This window comes from Arvicanthis niloticus, chromosome 18, assembly GCF_011762505.2.
Source record: "Arvicanthis niloticus isolate mArvNil1 chromosome 18, mArvNil1.pat.X, whole genome shotgun sequence".
Taxonomy (NCBI): Eukaryota; Metazoa; Chordata; class Mammalia; order Rodentia; family Muridae; genus Arvicanthis; species Arvicanthis niloticus.
The window spans coordinates 19,709,954-19,731,066 of NC_047675.1; the positions used below are offsets into that span (position 1 = coordinate 19,709,954).

Genomic DNA, 21,113 nt, shown 5'->3' on the forward strand with positions numbered 1-21,113 from the left:
GGACAGATGAGAAATGTAAGCAGAGAGAAAAAAATCAAAAAGAAACAAAATACGGACGCTAGAGATCCAAGAGAAATCAGACTGAGGAAGCGACTCTTGGAGATAGGAGATATGAACTGCCAAAACTGAAACACATAAAAAAATGATTGAAAAACAAACCAGAAACAGTAACATGGTAACATCTTGGGCAAGAATTGCAACATTCAGGAGACAGAGGTGGGTCTCTGAGTTCCAGGACAGCCAGCACAAAACAGTGACATCATGCCTACAAAATAAACAACAAACAAATAAGTAAATAAATATTATAGAGACCATAAAGAACATGGAAACATGCTTAGGTTAAACTAATAAGCAACAACAAACCAACTTGGATCTACGAACTTTAAAGAAGGAAGAGCTCCAGTGAGGAGGAAGTGAGGATGACCTACCTGGTCTAAGATGACACTGTTCCAACAGTGACTTCATGCGTGGGTTAACTGGGGCAGCAACTCTCACAGAGGAGAGGTGCTGTGAGTCACAATAAGGACTGAGGGAGAGATGGCTCAGGGAGGAGGAGATGGAGGAGGACAGTCAAAGTCAGACACCTATGCCCAGCAATGGAGGTGCAGGCAGTGTGCCAGGGGCTATTATCTTTGGAGAGAGGTGACCAGCAGATAACAGACCCAGGACCAAGATGGAGCCCAGCAGCCGGAGCCGGGAACAGGGAGTCATGAGCAGGAAGTTAAGTGGGATGAGAGCTGTAGGCTAGTAGCTGTCAAAACCCTCTTAGACTGCGAAACAATCGGACGGCAGAGGGCCTCTGAGAAGATCCTGGGGAGAGCTGACAGGAGGACACGTCCACAGTTCCCCAAACGGTGAAGGCTAAGGAGATAAACATTCTCAGTGGGGCAGGAAAGACGGGGCTGGAGGAGCTAAATTAGACTGGAGGACTTGAAAAATGGAATAGTTTTAAATGGAGCAGGAAAGAAAGATCTGAAAATAAAACAGTGATTGGCTGGCCAGAAGAGGAGCCTACTCCTATGAAAATGTGCCACAACTATGGGGCTCCTGGAATCAATGCTATTACTAAATATAAAATCATGGGTATCTTAATTTTATTGTATTTCATTGCCTCTTTGATTAAGTCTGTGATTCCTAAAATTCCAGCCATTCTGGAGACACAGTCTTATAATACCAGATATTCAAAAGGCTGAGGCCAGAGGAATGCAAGTTCCAGGCCACCTGAGAACTGTATCAGACTTTAAAAACTAAAGAGGTCTGGGAGCATATCCTCATGGCAGAGTGCTTGCTTAGTGCACACTGGGGAAGCCCTTCTTAAAAGGACCTATATCATATCAAAGTTCCTAAAATTGACAGATGGTTAGCAAAAGCTCATAAGTACTCTCCTCTGACCTTGTACTAAAAAACAGTAACATGTATGCATTTACCCCAAACAATTTCCCTCCTTCATTCATTTTTTTCATTTGAGTTTAGAGACAGGGTTTCACCAAGTAGCCCTGGCTGGCCTGGAATTCATTCTGTAGACCAGGCTGGCTTCAAACTCAAGAGAGCCACCTGCCTCTGCCTCCCGAGTGCTGAGATTAAAGATGTGGGCCACCATGCCCAGCCCAAAGCAATTTCTTAATAAGGACATTGGCTCCATACAGTTTTACCAAGTGGTCACTCCCTAACTTCTATGGGTGATTTTGGTTTTAATTTTGAAGCTCTTCCCAAAGAGCTTTAATTGTCTACAATAAAGTACAATTTGAAGTGTACTATAGGTTCGAAAATTAGGTCTTTAAGATAGCAGACAAGTACAAGTCCTTAGCAAATACAGAGGGAGAAAATGGGTTGAGCCTCCTGACCAGAAAGAATCCTGCAAGCCCCAGTGTTATGAGAAAGGCAGCTATCTGATTTGCACTCAGTCCCACAGCTCTCCTTACCCACTGCGGTCTGCAGAGGGAGCCCAGGGCCTCACACAGTCTGGGAATGCCTACAGCATGGCTCTACCTCATGAGCACAAACCCAAACCTATAAATCCTTTCAAAGAAGGAAGGCTCAGAAAAGCAAAAGGCTAAGCAGACTGTTGGCCAGGCAGACACTTGAATGCTTCAAGAAATCCTGGCTAGACCAGATCTTACCCTGGTAACCTGCAACCTTGCTTCAGTTTGTGTCCCTCTTTGTAGCTGCTTGTCCATGTCACGTGAGTCTGCTTGAGAACTCAAGCTTGGCTACCCCTGCGTCTCTTCATCCAGGTCTCCTCCATCACGTCCATCACCAGTGTCTTTGTCCCCTGAATTCTGAGTTTCTAATAAAGCATCACTTTGTGGATTCCTTGTTTCTTCTCACCTATTCTTTACATGCCACTCTAGAAGTGTGACTTGGGGGTGAGGTGCTATGATGTTAGGGACCCAGTACCTCAAAGAACTATGACACTGGATAGATACTTCAATACACTTTTCAAAAATTAATGACAGCACTAGCATTAAAGGGTTTATGTGTGCACCTTATCTTTCAGCTTGTCATATTTTAGAATAAGGAACATTTAAATATTTTATTTCTTTTACATAATGATGACCAGGACCACAGTGAACTACAGAAAAAGCCACTGAAAGACAGAGGTAGACTAAGTCTGGTTCCTCATTCAGAAAGTTAACAGACTTTAATCTGAACTATAAGAGGGATCACTCTGTCCAGATAACTGCACTCAATGTTTCTTAGAAAGAGAAAGATTGAGCTGGGCAGTGGGAGCACACATGTTTAATCCCAGTGCTCAGGAGGCAGAGACAAGTGAATCTCTGAGTTTGAGGCTAGTCTGGTCTTCAGAGCGAGTTACAGGACAGACAGGACTATACAAAGAAACCCCATCTCACAAAATAAAACATAACAAAGAAACAAAACAAAACAGTCTTGTCACATTATGATGCATTTTGTAAGGAATTATATCTTATGTGAAGAAATCAGAAAAATAACTACTCCTTAAAATTCCTTTCTATGGGTCTTCCCAAAATATCACATATGGTTTTGCAAGACATTATCATCACGTCTCAGTAAGTAAAATATAACTCAGGATAATTCCCAAAAGGGATGGTGGGAATTGGAGCTTTTCCTTCCATTAAGCCTTGTGTGAAGTAGCTATATTTTGCAGGGACCATGGACCTAAGAAGGCTTCCTTTCACTCCATTAGTTCTTTCTGTCTCTAAGCGCACAGTAGAATTAAAGAGCAGGTCCTGCAGCCCGGCTGACCTGACACCCAGGTAGTTCTGAGCTGAGGTGGAATGGCCAAAGTGGGATCTACAGGTCCAGACGTCACAGTGCAGCTTTGATGTCCAGCTAAAACGTAGCTGGACAAACCTAGAAAACTGCCCCAGGTTTTCCTGAGTGACCTGTGGCCTGGGCAGCACCTTCTCAGCAGTGTGTACCCCTTTCTGTACTGAGAAGAGACAAGTAAGCTAAACTGCATTGAGTACAAAGGAGCAAAACCAAGGTTCTGAACAACGTGTTCTATTTAACTACAAATAATTTATGATAGCCTCTGTGTTTTCAAATTATTAACCAATGCAGTTGATATAAAAACTCCACAAAAATTTAGGTAATCTTTGGAAACATAGTCACCTAGAAAATTATAGTGCAGTCCACAATTTCAATAGTGGCCATTTTATCCCAGGAAAATAAACTTATATTCATTCAAAAACTGCAACATGACTGTGTACGGCAGCTTTATCTGTTGCAGTCAAAGTCCAGAAACAATTATGATGTCACAACCATAAGGGGCTAGACTTCAGCACTTCTATGCCTTGAATTGCCACTGAAACAGAGGTGGTTAACACATACACACACACACACACACACACACACACACACACACACACACCCTGAAGCTTCATAAAACAATCTGATCCCAAAGGTTACCTGTCGCATTAGGCAGCATTCATAGGCTTCGGGGGCAGCTGTGGGGAGGGAAAGAAGGAGGCATGGCCACAAAGGGAGAGATGAGTCTTCGTAGTGATGGAAATGTTCCTATCTTAATCAACATCAATATCCAGGCTGTGACATTAAATATACTGCAAAATAGATATTACTTCTGGGGAAAACTGGGGAAAGGGTTCAAGGACATTTCTATTATTTTATATAATTTCCTTTGAATCTATAATTATTTTAAAATATAAAGTTTAATTAAAGTTAAAATTAAGAAGGGGGCCCAGGAGTGGTGGCACAAACTTTAATCTTAGCTTTAAAGAGACAGACACAGGCAGATGTCTGGCTTTGAGGCCAGCCTATCTACATAGACAGTTCCAGAACAGCCAGGACTATATAGGAAAACAAAACACAAAGAACAAGAACAACACATACACATGTGTATGCCCACGGGTGTCCCCCACAGAGACAGAGACAGAGAGAGAGAGAGAGAGAGTAAGAAAGAAAGAGAGAAAGAGAGAGAGTAAGAAAGAAAGAGAGAAAGAGAGAGAGAAAGAAAGAGAGCAAGAGAAAGAGAGAGAGTAAGAGAGAAAGAGAGAGAGAGAGAGAGAGAGAGAGAGAGAGAGAACCAACCAACCAACCAGTCAACCAACAACCCAAGAAGGGAAACATTCTAGCTACTGAATTTGCTTTGCTATGCTGATATCTAAGCTTTAGAAATTACCCCAGGGGTTGGAGTCTTTGGAACAACCATGGAGGTGGATGAAGTACAAGCTGGGCCACTCATACAAACCCATAGCAATTTCTGCACCTGAGAGCATCTCTGACTATCCTGGTTCCTTGTCTAGGAGGATCTCTAGATACACCTTCTAGACTCCTGCCGCTAGAGTTGGAGGCACCCACTGTAGAGTAATCCTTCCCTTTTCTACTGATGCTTCAAAGGCTCCTACGATGACATAGGTTACAGCTACCCAAAGGGACAAGGGATACCAACCTTCTTTCCACAAATCTGATATCCCCCGCACAGTGAAGGCTCTGCCATGAGAGGTAATTTTCTTCCGGAGTCTGAACTGCACTGATAGATTTGTTCAGGAAGAAATGTTCTATTGAGAGGCTGTAATATAGAGAATTAAAAAGTATATGTGGATGCCTGTCATCTTTTTTCTCCTATAAGTATAATAGAGGCAGGTTAAAAAGCGATTTTCAGCCTACCTAACGATATCTGATTGCTACAAGAATCATAAAAGTAAAAGAATTTTTAGAACCTTTTAATCATCAATATTCATTCAGTCAAATAAAGACATTTTATTTTAGAAAAAAAATTAACATATAAAATTTATTTCATTTTTTTCTTCTTTGATTAAAGCAGCAAATATTCAACAATGCATTCTAATATTAAGCATTTTCAATAAAACTAGTGACACATAGCCCTTTACCTTTTACGCAGTGAGTGCAGACTTCACTGGGAGAATGCTGTTGTCCACAGACAGCTACCTCCAGCAGATGCCAGCACCATCTGAGTGCCTGTGAGCTCTGCATCCTTTGCATCTAGACAGAAACAGATCTCAGGAACCCTGGGAACATTAGCTGAATCTAAAAATAGTAATTATTTGTCATGATCACTGTCAGTCCTTAAGCTGTTGTATGTTACTGGTTGCAACTTCACTTGGCCATGTTGCTTCATGCGTGGGAGAAGACGAACCACTAATCAAGTGTGGACACCAAGGGAACATGCCACCTGTGGAAGCATTGTAATAATTTGGTGATGGGGTCAAGTGTTCCCTCTAACTGCTTCTTTAAGATATTTCAGTAACAAAAATGTCATCCAGGGTGAATGCAATGAAGCCTTTGCAAACAGCAAGGCTACAGCCTAAATAAGGGACTGACCCTCCCCTAGAAGGGATGGTACAATTCTGCAAGTGGTGGAGGTCATATGGAAAATAGAATTATATGCTAATGTGTTCCTATATTCAGTTATTATGGAAGGTCAGGTGAATACAGTAAAGTGAATTCTGGAAAAAAATAAGTAGATTGATATGAACCATGTCAGAGTAAACTGTCTTAATAGATACAAATAAAGATTTTGAAGATAGGGGTCTTTCTTCCTTTATAACTTTTAACTAGCCCTATGCAACCACATGCATAACTTTAAAACAAAACATTTTTCCATAAAGGGGAACTGGGGCAGGATTTTTTTTTTTAAAGGAATGAAAAGAAATAGAGACAAGTATAATATTCAAGGTAATAATTTTCTCTAAAAAGTCTTTACTATTTAAATTAAGTTTACAAAGATGATTCCACATGTACTGTAGAATGAAGAGACACTAATTAGGTGGTGGGATGTAAGGTATGGGATGTAAGGTACTACCACTATGACTTAGCTTTACTTTACCCCAGATAAACTAAATAACAACATACATGTTTTTGCTTCACACAGATTGGTCTGACAAAAGATACTGTATTTAAAAATTTATGGAAAGAAAATTGTATTTGTTTTTCCTTAAAAGATATAATTTTATGGTTATCACCCTTACTTTAAAACTATCAATGCAATATAACTGGCTGTAGATTCCAGGCTACGGTTCTGGTGGTACTTCCCTCCATCTCTTTATCCCTGTGCCAGGCAGGTGACATGTGAAGGTGAACCCGTAGAGGCAGGGCATCATAGCCAGAGCCTTTCACAGCACACCCACTTCATTGCAGAACACAACAATGACAAGAGGCAGACGCCACCCAGGCCACACCTTAGGCAATTCTCAGGGAGCAGTGAAACAATAGTTCTGTGTTCTAAGCTCATAGTTCCCTCCATTTAGATATTAGCTGCATTCTCAAATTTTTTCTCCACATTTGCAGGGTCATGGCATCAGGGGGCAAGCGCAGTCAGTGGACTTCTCTTAAATCAACTCATTTTTAATTTCTAAAAGGATTTTACATATTGATTTTATGACTTAGCATAAAACGAGTTAAGTTCCCATGAAATATCATTGTGTTATCGTTTTTGAATATGTTTTTTCCTGGTAAATGTCACGAGCCTGATTCACCACACATTCTCTTTACCACTGAGACATGAGAATACGAGTCAGTTGAGAATCTTTATATACTCGGATGTATAAACACACAAGTAACTATTTCTTTGAAAGATTTTATGTATTGAGATCTTAGTCCATAAGAAGTGGAGGATTATGGGAAAGAAGGGAACAAAATCTGATGAAAACCTGCAGTGATGTCTAAAAACTAGCACTTGGGATTAATCTTCACTTGCAGAGAAAGGGATGTGGTGTCAAGACAGAGGTGGCCTGCCATAAAACACTGCACATTAACTCCAACAACAACCACATGAAATGTCTTAATAGAGTCCAGCGTCATCTATAGACGGCTGTGTGTATGCCTTCATTTTAACGTGGAAACTGTAAAAACATTAGGCCATTTTGAAATAACATCAAACAAACAGAAAGTCTATGACTAAAAGGAATACTCAAAATAGGACTTGAGGAGACCCTTAAAACCTGGGGCCCAGCAGCCCAGAGGACACCATCATTCCTGGTGGGGTGCTTATAGAAACCGCACTTCCCTAGCTAGCTGGGAGGAATGAAAAGCTTCTTACAAGCAGCTAAAAGAAAGTCTTTACCATGCCCCTTGAAAAAGCTCATTTTCACATTACTCAAGCTTCATTATGCTAAATCAATATTCGTTTAGTCACTGGGGTTATTGACATATTTTAAAATAAAAGTATACCCTTCAGCTACTGCACTCATTACAGGTAATTTGTCTTGTCAGAGAGCAGGGAATATTATCTTAGTCTTTCAGGGGCTGACAGCCCATGGAAATACCTCCCTATGGTTACAACTGTAAATAATTTTAAGGTAAAATATTGAAAAATCAATGACTGTTTCCTGCAATCTGTCACAAACAAATCAATCATAATCTGTACTGCCATCAAGTATGATTTGAAGGAGATGGGAGCAGATGTAATTCTTGGCTGGAGTCTCTCATTTCAAAATCACTTCACATAATGGTCTCATCATTTAAAGACTTAACAGTCAGTGCAACTGCCACTGTAACATCTAGTTGGACAAAACCACAAGGAGGAGGAGGAGAAAATGCCATCAGTATTATGTTAACAAACATTTAATTTAAATGGTTGGTGCATTAGTAAATTTCCACTGTGAACAGTTTTACCTGCCCTTTCACAGCTTGACATTAATCAAGGCTGCTTTTCCATGTCCTGATGGGTAGGAAGTGAGCCTATGACTCCAAGCATACTCTAAAACACTTGTGCCTTTTATTTTAAAAAACATTACAGAGAATAAAATCTGGAATTAACAAGATGCATGGGTTCCAGAATATTTTATAATTCTATCTCTATAACAATGACAAAAAATAGTGTCATACAAATCAAGGTCATACTCTTATGTTCTTAAAAAAAAATAAGCAGAAAGGTCTTAGATGCCCAAATGTTGAATCTTATATTTTCTTTCTATTAATAAACACAGCTCAACTTTGTAATGTTATAACATTCTTAATGACCAGTAAGACCTTGTCAGCTGGAAAACACCCTGTATCTAGACACAAGCTGCACTGTCAAATGCTGCATTAAAAGCAGGAGTAATAACTCGACCATGCCAGGTGTGAGGTTGGTCATGGTCACAACACTGACTCCTTGTGCCAGTGTAAACTGACTTCCAGATAAGTACTTTGCTATCGGCATTTTCTGACTACAGTGTAATGGCTCCCCAGCTGCTGACACCCTGTGAGTAGACATGGAGAAAAGAATCTGAAACTTATCTTCCTCCCTCTGTTCCAGGACTCCCTCAAACACCACTGGACTTACTGACTACCCCGTCTTTTCTGAAGGCTTGTGGTTATAAACATGCTCTTGTACCTTTAACGGAAGCCATCAATTAGAGCTACCGCATTCTTACCATTTTCCTAATTATATAATTAGACACCATGAAGCCCTGTTCTGTTTTATTAATGTCCCTTACTAGATATAGGTCAGGGGGGTAAAAATTTGTAATGACAGGGAAAATGTTGCCTTTCTTAAAAAGAAAAACAAACAGATATAAATACTATTAAACGATTGAGGTCTATGTCAACATTCCCAGACAAAGTAATTGATCTTGTAAATGGACTGATTTATAACTGAACCTTCTCGGTCAACACGGTAACACCCGGCCAGTAGACAGAGCCTCTCTCAAGATGCAGTTGGAGCCCAATGTTGTTTTTCAGGAATCTTAGATTTTAAAGCCAACAGTAGGTTTCAAGACAAAAAATGTACATGGGTAAATTATCAGAGATGCCATCCAGAATGTAGCAGAGCCTTTTATTCTGTGTGAGCCCCAGCAACAGCTGCAGAGAATGCAGTGGCTAACCTAGTATGGTGGGAAGGGAAAAAGATGAGCCTGGCCAGGGCCAATAGAGCTCAGGCTCAAACCATGAAAAGAAACCATGGCCAGCTTGCCCCAGCCACTCCTGCTGGGGTCTCTGTGTCCCAGGGCCTACCCCTGTGCTGGGCTGGGCTGCTGGTGGTCAGAGACCCTGGAGAATACATCCCTAGGTTAGTGCAACAAAGGAAGAGAAGGTAAATGAGGACAGGGGACAACAGGCTGGATGCATGTCAGTCCCAAACTGAAATGTCATCTGCTAGAGCTGTGCAGGACGCCATCGCAGATCTAATTCGCAGAAAGAAGCTATTTTAAGGGCGCTGAGTAGGCCGAAATGCTATTTCTCAGCTCTCTAAACACAGCCTGTGGCCCTGGGAGAATCAGGCTCAGAAAGTTAGCAGAAAAAACCCAGGATGGTTCCCATAGCTCAAAACTAAAGAAACTTGGTCTACTGGGCAGAGTTCTCATGTATGATAAGGTTCAGGATTACAGAGAAAAGTGCTCTTGACAAGAGATAATATTACCTTGCTGTCTTCTGAATCACCTCCTTCCACCAGGCAGTCAGGGGCTCCATTACAAACTGTGATTCTTAAAGAGAAAACGGCCACAGTCAGCTTCATCTCTCTCACCACTTCCTTCCTTCATGGAATTACAACTTAATTACTGATACCTCAATTGATTTTATTCCTGGATGATGCATTTCTTAATAAGCATACTCTTTAGCTATCTCCACTAGAGAACATTTAGTACAACCTTCTCAGTTTATCAGCCATAACCCATTACTACAACAAGGATGGCTCCTGAGATGTTTAACAGTGCCCTGCACCCCCACCCGTCGGGCACACCTACATCATATAAGAGGAAGAGTCAGAAGCATTTGAATACCTTTAATAAAACTGGAATCTTAATTGTAAACCCAGCTCACAACAGAGGTGAAACTTGATACACCTTAATGTTTAGATACTTCATATTTATAATATATGTGTGTGTATATACACATACATATACAGACATCTATATCTATATCTATGTATATCCAAATAACTATCCTTAGGAGAAAAAAAGAAAACCAAACCTCAATCCTCTTATGTTTAAGTTCAACAACTCTATCATGATTTAAAAACAGAACAGAACCCAAAGCTTAAAGGTAAACAAGGAGGAGTCGGATTTCTGCCTGCCCAACGTCTTCTTTACATTTGTGCTGTTTCTAGCTTGCTATGATGCTTCAGCTCAGAGTTTCCAATTAGTATTGGAAACACAAGTCTATTGTTTACAAACTAAATAGCATTTCATACTACAGCCAAGACCACACTAATGCCTGTAACCACAATTTACAGAAAAGCATTTGTTCTAGCAAAGGCTAGATTAACTAGTCTGCTTTCAGTAAAATTAGTTTTCCTTGGGGCAGAGGATGAGCTAGCAACCTTATTGCTAATAAATATTGAAATTCACTAGGTCCAGTTCTTTGCTCTATCCCTTAAAAAGCACAGATATTCTGCAAGGTAATTCTTTCTCAAACACCTCTACCTAGAAGTCCTAATTTGAATAACAATGACAAGCTTTGCATACACCTGTATACTTTCTATCATTAAGAGCTTGATACTTATGGCTGGTGCTAAAGTTATTCTTAAAAGAACCAGATCATAAAAATAATTTTAAAATGTGATTTATTTTAACTGTTATTTCCTTTAAATTGTAATTTAATTTCTATTAAACATCACAACCTTGGTCTTGATTTTAATTGTAAAAATCTGTTTATAAATCTCACTATCCAATGATATCATTCAAATAAATAATTCAATGCAACCCCAAGACAAATGAGAAATTATTCAGTCATTCCACCATTTCTCAATTTTCAAATCTACCGAATTCCTGTTTAGTGCACTAATAGAATTTAATAATCAAAGCCCTCAGGTGGCATTTCCCCACCATGCACTCCTCACCCCTCTTACTGATATGCACACTTTGGTGACGCTGCCTTGGTACTATTTGGAAGCTTCACATACAGGTGCACCCAGAACATTCAGATAGGTCTTGAGATGTGCAAGAACAAATGTCAATCCATAAGGGAAACAACCCCAGAGTTTGGAAGTAAACTTAGCTGAAATATCCAAATATAATATAGAAACGTTGTAGTTATCACCTGTACAGGAAATAGAAATGATTCTGTATAAAAGAACCTAGAATACTAGTAATACTGTGGGGATATTAGGTATGAATGCCTAATGCAATTTTCTCCAAGGTATCACTCCATATTACAGCAAATAAACAAATAAGAGCTGTATAAAGGTGTGGAATATCATTAGCCTGAGAAAAGACTAGAAAAATGGATTACACAAATGACAGCTGCAGGAGAAAATTATATTCTCCTTTCCTGAACAAATGTTAAGTGCATCCTCACTAATAAAGACTTACACTCAAACTACATTACAATGTACTGGTTTTCAATTTTGAATCATCTAAGTTGATTTGTAAGCTAAATTGTTGCCGAGATATACTAGAGTTATGAAAACACAGCCAATTTATACAGAAATAAGTCGTCAGTATTGCACTTGAGAGGAGAGCTGGGAAAGCAAACTACTCATTATTGAACATGGAAAAAAAAATCACCACTAGGTTTTACATGTTCATAGAGATGTGTCAGCTGCTGTTCCCTTCAGAGAAACTATTCTCTCCCAAAACGGTGTTAAAAACAGAAGCTAATGCGGCGTAGAAACTGAAGAGAATTAGATGAAGACAGACTTACTACCTCGCAAAGCAGGTGAAGCCATTTCAGAATTAAAACATTATTCCAATTATGCCACTGTGCTCATCATCTATTTTAAACAACACAGTCATTCACAAAGGACCACAGCATGTCATTCACCTCCAGCTCGTCAACTTAAAGAGCATTATCATCCTTCTTCAGATTTACAGAACATACAAACATTCATGATTGTATTATTAATTAAATGGAGAATTCATTTGTATTAATACTCTATCTCTTTTAACACAATATATCTAATTTAAAAATAACACATGCATAACGGCATGGAAGATGGGGACTGCAGCTGCCAGAGAAAACATTTTGATGGGAGGGAGGTGGGGGGGGATAAATAAAGCAATTATCTCAAAATGAATGCTCTTGTTTCAGTTTCAGCAAACAAGTCTAAGTAAGTCTTCCTTTGATTTTAGCTCCCCGTGTAATTCTAACCAGCTAATTATCCTTGAAGTCAAGAATCAGCCGTGACTCTCCACCTGGCCTTTCCCATCAGATGCCCAGGGTCCCTCCACTTTCATTTCCTCTTTCTACCCTGAGGTTTAATATTAAAGGAAAGCATGGACACATCTTACACAAATGGTGACTGACAGCCAGCTTCCAGGAAATGTCGAGCTACAAAGAGGAGGGAAATGTTTAATGTCGCACTTATGTTAACCGGTCTGAGGTGTAAGGTAAGCCAAGGGTACGCGGCCACCAGCAGCCCCCTTTGTTGTTTTCACAGAGTCCTAGTGGAGGATGGTGATATTATTTTAATGAGTACCCAGGTTATAATCTGCACACCAAACTAATACCATATCATCATTTGCTCACCAATTAGAATATATAATACAGTATTCTGGATAGAGTGAAAGTTTCCCTCATTTCTACAAACGAAAACGAAGCATTCCATAAACATTGCAGCTATGCACTTGATAATATGAAGAGAATTATTTCACATCACCAAGGCTCTTGAGAAGACTGTTTCCTTCCTCAAACCTTAAAAGGTTTCATTTCTCAGGATACATTTCTCATTGATTTACCATTTCAGTATTTCCCTGTTTCTTGCACACTAAACACGTCTTCCTCAACAGATTGATTCTGACCATTAATGACTGTCTGCCTAACAATACAACCCTCTATTTTATGCTTTGCTTTAGAAACTGAGAGCCATTATTCCACAAAGACAGAGCACAAAGAAAGCCGACACAGAGTATTGCCAAAAAGCCACAAGTAGTATCAGAACATGCCAGAACACTTAACATTAAACTATCATTCCTCTCTAAAACTGCTGTTGCCAAACTGCTCACAAAATCTGGAAGCTCAAAGACAGGTTTCAAGAGCAATTAAAGTCTCCAAAAGCAAAACTGTACAAAATTATGCCCTCTTCTTGTGTCTCCATTTATAGACAACATTTTCTCTGGATCTTAATTAAGATAACGATGCACACCTGTGTCAACATTCTCCAGCAAGCCAGCCTTATCAATCATAATCCTTTAAGTACACTGGAAAACAGCAAAGCGATAGGACAGAAGCAATCTGTTGCCTTTCCTGACGCTGGTGTTGTGTCTCTGCCCCAAGAATGATGAGATCTTTAAAATCCAGCAGATCTACTTTTGTAAGTCTTTAAAGTTTTAACTGTAAACAGCTATTACACTAAATAAACAGGCGTCACCTCCTTTGCACTTGCTAGAAACAATGACAGCCCTACTTGTCCAGAACTTGAAGAGCGAGCTCCATGCCAGATCTTGGCAGCACAATCGTGGGTCTTATTTTAAAGCTCTATGTTTTAAGAGCTAGGCATAACTGGATCCGTGCAGACATGACAAACCAATAAACCCTTGGCAAGTTTTTAAATGAAGCTTAACAAGCCTACATTAAAAACAATCAGAGTAACCTATCCCTAGTACAACATGTTTAGAAATATACGATTGCAGCAGTAAGGGAAATACAGAAGTCTTGGTGACTTGGCAAGGAAATATAGGTCCTACTTCTGCTGGTCTATAAAGACCTTCAGCGACAAGAGACCCGGAACTACAGCTAACAAGTGAGCAATTTCCCAAATGGAAAAGCTGATTGAATAGAAAAGGAAAAATGAGTGTGTGTGTGTGTCCTCCACTAGTATCAAGACACAAAGTTAAAACCTTGTGTTCACCAGCAAGAATGTGTATACCAAGCGAGAATAGAAAAGCTTTCTTATAAACAGGGAGAAAGGACGCCAGATGCTATCTGAATTCCGTCTGCTTGCTAAGGATCAGCTTTAGCCTTCCCTCACTTATTAACAGGAGTCTGTATCAGACGCTGGCGGCCGAGGCCAGCAGAGCAGCAGAGCCATCAGTGTGCAAATAAAGCAGAAAATAGAGACATCCTTAAGAAATGAGCCTTAAATTTGATGTAAAGCGGAGGTGACAACCACGGAAACAAAACCATAAATTCTAAATGTTACAATATCTTGTAGGATGTTTTCTAGTCCTTCACACCAAAAAGAAGAGAGTAGAAAAATATAGAGTGGGGAGCAAGACGGGGAGGGGGAGACAGAAACAGCCAAGCCGCCCAAGTGGCAGGATTATGTAATGAGGATGTCTGCGTGACAGACTTGGGCTCTCAGTGGCACAAACCTCCTTGGCTCGCTTTCAGAAGTCTTCGTCCTGGACCAGAGCCGAGACACTGATGCCGGGGACACGCGTGGGCCAGAGAGACACGCCCACGCGCGCCTGCCGGCACGCAGACCGCGGAGGCCGGCTGCGTCCACGCCATCGGCTTGGTGCGCGGCTCAGCGCGGGCCGCGGACGCTCCCTCGTGGCAGGCCGCGCCGACCGTTAGCCGGGCTGAGCGGGCGGAGCCGGGGGGCGGTGCGGCCGCGGGAGGCGGGGACCCGCGCGTCGGGGCGGGGACGCTCCTTGTAGAACCCCGGCCTACCCCGAACCCGGAATGGTCAGCCCGAGAGGCAGCCTCAGGCCGCCGCACGCTCCCCGGGGCTCCGTCTCCGCGTGCCTCTCAGTCTAGCTCACAGCCGCCGGCTTCAGCGGCGGACAGCTTCTGGTCTCCATGACAATACGCAGCCGAAGACCCTCCCAGCCACGCCCCCTCGGCACTGGAACTCCGAGGAAAGCGGACTACGTCATCTAGAGGTGGGGTTAGTGGAGATCGACGCCCAATCAGAAGCGAAGCTGCGTAGGGGAAGGGCGGGGTGGGCCTAGAGGTTCTTGGAGAATGTAGTCCGCGGGGGTCCAACCTCTTGGGGGCGGAACCTGTAGCTTGAGCGCTAAGTGAGGGGGGGCAGCCTGCGCGCGTGCGTAAAGGCGCGCCGCGGTGCGGGTCCCTGGGCGGTCCGAGTGGGGTTAGTGTGTGCTACCGCCCCAGCTAAGCAAACTGCTTGCAGGCCACCGAGAATCATCGCAGGAAACTTTGTGTATAGTTATGCTCCGGTCTGCGCGTGGCTAGGTTGTGAAAGGCCACAAAATGCTTGGTGTGTGCGTGCACTCTGCCGCCGGCGGTCCTGGTTCACCAGCGCCCCTGTCTGTCCCATAGCTTCAGTGCGTCTATAATTTGCGGCGGCGGGAGGTGGAGACCAGGGGCGAGGGTCTGTTTTGCCTTCTCACTGTGTGGCCGTGGGGAGGGGGACTGGCGGGGGGGTGGTGTTCCGAGAACTCTGCCTGTGACTGTGGTGTGTGTTTGCCAGGCCAGCGCCTCGCTGAACAAACAGCGGTTGGGTTGGACACAGTTCTGCCCAGTGTTTGCAGTGGAACTGGGGCGGGGGCGAGCGAGGGGGAAGGCGACTTAGAGGAACAAAAGGGACGAGATCCCACACCCTCCGGCCCCACAGATTTGACGGGGCGAGCTGCCCGTAGCCAGCCATAAGAAGCAGGCAACGCTACATGGGATGGCAGTTGGGTCGGGGGCGTCTGGGGGACCTACTCGGGTAGAACAGCTTCTCCGTTGGGGACTTCTTGCCCACTGCCTTCCTCGCTCCAGAGAAAAGCCACACCCCCAGCCATAGACCCCCGAGTCTCCTCTCTCGCCTCCTCTGTCGCCTGGCCGGGGTTGGTGGATGGAAGGCCCAGCGGGGGTCCTTCAGCTTAGGCCTGGCTCTTGCCCACCTGCTGCAGCGGCTGGCGGAGAAAGGCGGTCATCCCGGCCTTGTTGTGTGTGCCCTGGGCGCCGGCATCCATCAACTCTCCCTGGGACCTAAATTTCAGGTCTCCGGCTCAATCTAGAGACCTCCGGCAGAAGGGAGAAGCCACTGTGGGGCGTGGAAGAAGAACCACCTCCCAGCCTAGCTTTCCTGAGAACACGACGTCCGCCAACTTCGCTCTTCGCACCGGCGGAGAGGGCGCAGAGCGTCCTCCCGAGCGCAGCCCTCCGCATCTTTCCCTTTGTGTTGCCGAGCGGCCCGAGCCGCGACCAGGGCCAGTTGTGCGTCGAGATTGCCGCTCCGCCCAGAGTTAGCGAGAGGAGAGGAAAGTTGGAAGCGATCGGCGCGCTTGGGATGTGATTGTCATCCTGGGGCCGGCGCTCGAGAGTCTGAGAAAGAGAGAAGGAGAGGACGAGTCGGGGAGGGAGGAGGGGGAGGCCGGGCAGAGGAGGAGAGGGGGGTGGCGGAGGAGAGGCGGGCGCTAGGGAGGGGCGAGGGGAGCGCCAGTGAGCGGGAGAGGAGCCGGGGAGGAACAGGGAGAGGGCGAGACGCGCCTGGCGGCCGGGTTGGCTGCCGCCGGCCAGAGGCTCCTGCCAGTCCCCCCACCGACTACACCCCGGGAAGGAGGAGCTTCGCGCGCGCACAAGGCGTCAGAATCCTCAATTTCCAACTTAGCATCTTGGCAGGACCTTTGCAAAGCCAAAAGCAGAGCCCCCCGGTGCAAAGAGCGAGGGAGGGGGGTGGGGGGAGAGAAAGCCTAGCCCGGGCAAGCGGGGCGCGCAGAGGAGCGGGCGCGGCGGTCGCAGCCGGAGGCGCGCGGGAAGCCAACCAGGAGGCGCCGCGGGCCGGAGCCCGGGAGCCGGGGCTCGAAGAGCTGCGGCCCGGGGCAGCCAGAGGCCAGGTGCCCGCTCGCTCGCTCGCCCTCGCAGGGCGCCGCCCGGCTCGTTGGCCGCCGCGGCGCGGCGCGCCCCATGCCCGTGTGTGGCCATGTCCTACCCGCAGGGCTACTTGTACCAGCCGTCCGCCTCGCTGGCGCTCTACTCGTGCCCCGCATACAGCACCAGCGTCATTTCGGGGCCCCGCACGGATGAGCTCGGCCGCTCTTCTTCGGGCTCCGCATTCTCACCCTACGCTGGCTCCACTGCCTTCACGGCTCCCTCGCCGGGCTACAACTCGCACCTCCAGTACGGCGCCGACCCAGCGGCTGCGGCCGCCGCCGCCTTCTCGTACGTGGTGAGTGTGAGCTGGGTCCGAGGCGAGAGGGCGAGAGGGCGAGCGGGCGGGCAGCCGGGGCCAGGCCTGCAGAGCCCGGCTGCGGTGGACACGGGCCTAGGCGCCACCTCACCCGCCAAGCTTCGCGGCCCTTGCAAACTTGAGCATTTGTGTCGTTCGGCTTCGCTGGGGCCGCGGGCTCCGGAGTGGCTCCGGCGAAAGCCGCATCTTGCTGGGATCGCCGAGCTGAAGAGAAGGGTTTGGGGCGCGGAGGAAGGGGGGATTGGTCTTTACTATAAAGAACAGCATTTGGCCCAAAGCTCTGGAACAGCCCGCAAATTTCTTCTTCTTCCTCTTTCTTTTGGTTTTGTCATGTTGGAAAAGTAATTCAAAAGAAGCAGCCCCGAATTCCGAACAGTAGTAAGCGTGCTAAATCTATGTAAATGTGTTTGGCCTCGCCTTTAATTAATCTCCCCAAAATGTTGCAAATCCGTAATCCTATCTTCGCAATCCGATTTGGAAGTATTAAATTTCTGAAACGTCCAGCGAGGTGCGGTGTATCCGGGTTTTTGCGGCAGGGTGTGCTTTCTGGAAAAGCGCAACGGCTTCGGTTAGGGATAGCATTTTTTTTTTTTTTTTTTTTTTTTTTTGGACCATCGGTGTGAAGCCTAAGGCTCAGTTTGTCTATCGCGTTTCTTTGAAGATTAAAGAAAGAGCCTTTACTTCCCTTGTTGTACCCCTTGCGCCCAACATGCGGTCGCTCTGGAGCAGAGAGCTCTGAGGCTGCTCAGGCCTCTAAGAGAAACCGTGGGCCCTTCCGCAGAGGGCCAGATCTGAGACCTGGGCACCGAGGTTTCCCCCCTCCCCCGCAGATGTTGGCCTCCAAGGTGGGGTGCAGCCTCAGGGGTCCCGAAGGGCCAGATTTAGAAATTGGGGGCCCTCCTGCCTTCTGAGGAGGGGGAAGGTGGTCACTCTAGTGTTTAAACCAGCCAGCTCTGTCTGCCTCAGGGGGAGCTGGAGTGCGGGCCGCACTGGCACACAGAACCAGGGACGGTGGGAAAGTGTGTTTCAGCCTTTTGGGTGGCTATGTAGCCCACACCCTCACTCACCTAATCTCTGCCTGTCCCCTACAGGGCTCTCCCTACGACCACACTCCCGGTATGGCGGGTTCCTTGGGATATCACCCTTACGCAGCACCTCTGGGCTCCTATCCTTATGGGGACCCCGCGTACCGGAAGAACGCCACTCGGGACGCCACAGCCACCCTCAAGGCCTGGCTCAACGAGCACCGCAAGAACCCGTACCCCACCAAGGGTGAGAAGATTATGCTGGCCATCATCACCAAGATGACCCTCACCCAGGTGTCCACCTGGTTCGCCAACGCGCGCCGGCGTCTCAAGAAGGAGAACAAGATGACGTGGACGCCACGGAACCGCAGCGAGGACGAGGAGGAGGAGGAGAACATCGATCTGGAGAAGAACGACGAGGACGAGCCACAGAAGCCCGAGGACAAGGGCGACCTCGAGGGCCCCGAAGCAGGTTGGTGGATGCGGGGGGCGGGGAGGGGAGAAAGGGTGTGTTGAGCGGGACTTGAAAGGCAAAGGGGGCCTGGAGGGGGCGCGCACGGGTCCCTGCCTCTGCTGGCAGGAGGAACCCGGGCCCGGCCGCGTGGCCTCCACGCCTCTGACAGCCTGACTTTCACCCACAGGAGGAGCAGAGCAGAAGGCGGCTGCGGGCTGCGAACGGTTGCAGGGGCCGCTCAGCCCCGCCGGCAAGGAGACGGAAGGCAGCCTCAGCGACTCGGATTTTAAGGAGTCGCCCTCGGAAGGCCGCCACGATGAGCTGCCCAGGCCCCCGCGCGCGGGCGAGCCCTCCCCGGCTGGGCCTGTCACCGCTCGTCTGGCGGAGGACGCGGGTCCTCACTACCCCGCGAGTGCGCCGGCGCCCGGCCCGCACCCATCAGCCGGAGAGCTGCCCCCCGGCTCGGGAGGATCTTCAGTCATCCACTCGCCACCGCCGCCACCTCCGCCACCGCCTCCGGCCGTGCTAGCCAAACCCAAACTGTGGTCTCTGGCAGAGATAGCCACATCCTCGGACAAGGTCAAGGACGGGGGCGGAGGGAGTGAGGGCTCTCCGTGCCCACCGTGCCCCGGGCCCATGAGCGGGCAAACCCTTGGAGGCAGCCGAGCGTCTCCTGCCCCAGCGCCCGCACGCTCACCCTCCGCGCAGTGTCCCTTTCCTGGCGGGACGGTGCTATCCCGGCCTCTCTACTACACCGCGCCCTTCTATCCCGGCTACACGAACTATGGCTCCTTCGGACATCTTCATGGCCACCCAGGGCCAGGGCCAGGCCCTACAGCGGGCCCTGGCTCTCATTTCAATGGATTAAACCAGACGGTGTTGAATCGTGCAGACGTTTTGGCTAAAGACCCGAAAATGTTGCGGAGCCAGTCTCAGCTAGACCTGTGCAAAGACTCCCCCTATGAATTGAAGAAAGGTATGTCCGACATTTAACTCTGGTGCGGTAACCCCGGACTTTCCTAATTTATTAAAATCATGGCCTTGGCAGTTATTTTTCCATCACTAAGAGAGAGAAAGAAAAAGAAAAAAAATACCCCTCTTATTCAGAAGTTTATAGTTTATGGAGGTGGATGGCATAAAAATGTATACATCTCCACACTCGAAAAAATTGTTTTAGCCAACTGAAAAGAAAAAAAAACTTAAGAGGATTTGTATTAAATCTTATTCTGTATATTTAATGTAGCATTTTTGTATTTAAATTGATAATTCAGTATCTTTGAAGTAAATTATGAAATCAAGACACCTGTACAGGCATTTAATGTTTTTGTAATATAAATATATACATTTGTGTTCCCCCAAAACTGTTTCATAGTTTAAAAATACAAGTTTAATTTAATTTTTTACACCTATTGATTTTTTTTCTGGGTATGAGCTAAAGTATTATTGCAGAAAGGAAACAGGTTATACGCTTAGATTTAAAAACGTAAGAAAAACTGCAGTGGTCTTTGTAAAATGCAAAATATTTAATTAAAGGAGATTTTAACATAACTAGAGCCACTCATTACTTCTCAGAAGCCTCAATAAATTGTCAATTGCCTCGGTTAAAAAGGTGCAACTGTAACTTTTTTCAAAGTGGGAAGGAAAGGTGCAGTCACAGACAGAGTGTGGGGCGGGTGGGGGGGGACGGTAATTAGGCCACAAACGGGGGTGGGGGGGAGCGGCCTAGTCTGGGACAGAGGATTTGGATCATCCTGGCGGTGTGCTTGAGGGAGAGATTAGACCCTGGAGGAGCGAGAAGAGACCCAAGTGTGTTCCAGAAGGGAGAAAAAGATGACAAACCAAGGCAGAGTCGCGCACCACCCGAGAGCCATCGCTTAACCTAATTACTTCCAATCAGTGTCGTGTTTTATGCAAAGCAATCAGCTGGTGAACTTTGCTAATGAGTTCGATTTTATGCCGGATTTAGCCCTTATTACTATTTCAAAGGTGCTGTTAGCTAATGCGGGCAAGGAGCGTTAGGGGATGCCAAGTGGGAAGGCTTCCCCAAGTCACCATCTCCGCTACCCCTTCAAAATTGGGCATTGATCTCTTCTTTGGATTTGATTAAATCAGTGACTGTTCCATCCGCGACCGTGAGGGTGGCCTGCGGCCTTGTGGATGGAGGCGCAGCCTCCCAGCAGGGACCGCAAACCCGCAACGCGACGGTTCCCCCCTTTCACAGGTAGGT

At 46.1% G+C, this 21,113-nt stretch overlaps 1 protein-coding gene and 1 long non-coding RNA gene across 7 annotated transcripts in view; one reads left to right on the top strand and one right to left on the bottom strand.

The window, feature by feature from the left end:
• Positions 1-15,634, bottom strand: part of LOC117722917 (uncharacterized) — a 30,298-nt gene extending 14,664 nt beyond the window's left edge. For 4 of the 6 annotated variants that reach the window (XR_013104838.1, XR_013104837.1, XR_013104839.1 and 1 more), the window contains exons 1-5: positions 14,637-15,634; positions 9,806-9,869; positions 5,334-5,445; positions 4,892-5,011; positions 160-3,929 (exon numbers count right to left, since the gene is read on the bottom strand). This is a non-coding gene — a long non-coding RNA (uncharacterized LOC117722917). The remainder of the gene's footprint in view (positions 1-159; positions 3,930-4,891; positions 5,012-5,333; positions 5,446-9,805; positions 9,870-14,636) is intronic. The other 2 variants (XR_013104835.1, XR_013104836.1) reach the window with 2 other exon arrangements.
• Positions 15,635-16,641: 1,007 nt separating this feature from the next.
• Irx5 (iroquois homeobox 5) lies at positions 16,642-20,434 on the top strand. The gene is made up of 3 exons (XM_034523136.2): positions 16,642-17,386; positions 18,499-18,904; positions 19,074-20,434. The coding sequence occupies exons 1-3, from the start codon at positions 17,141-17,143 to the stop codon at positions 19,877-19,879; spliced, it is 1,458 nt and encodes a 485-aa protein (XP_034379027.1). The 5' UTR covers positions 16,642-17,140; the 3' UTR covers positions 19,880-20,434.
• The last annotated feature ends 679 nt before the right edge of the window (positions 20,435-21,113 follow it).

Excerpts from the sequence above, each read along its gene's own strand:
- Irx5 (XM_034523136.2), top strand. The coding sequence starts at position 17,141 with ATGTCCTACCCGCAGGGCTACTTGTACCAGCCGTCCGCCTCGCTGGCG. Across the intron at positions 17,387-18,498 it reads CCGCCGCCTTCTCGTACGTG|GGCTCTCCCTACGACCACAC; the intron begins GTGAGTGTGAGC and ends TGTCCCCTACAG. Across the intron at positions 18,905-19,073 it reads CCTCGAGGGCCCCGAAGCAG|GAGGAGCAGAGCAGAAGGCG; the intron begins GTTGGTGGATGC and ends TTTCACCCACAG.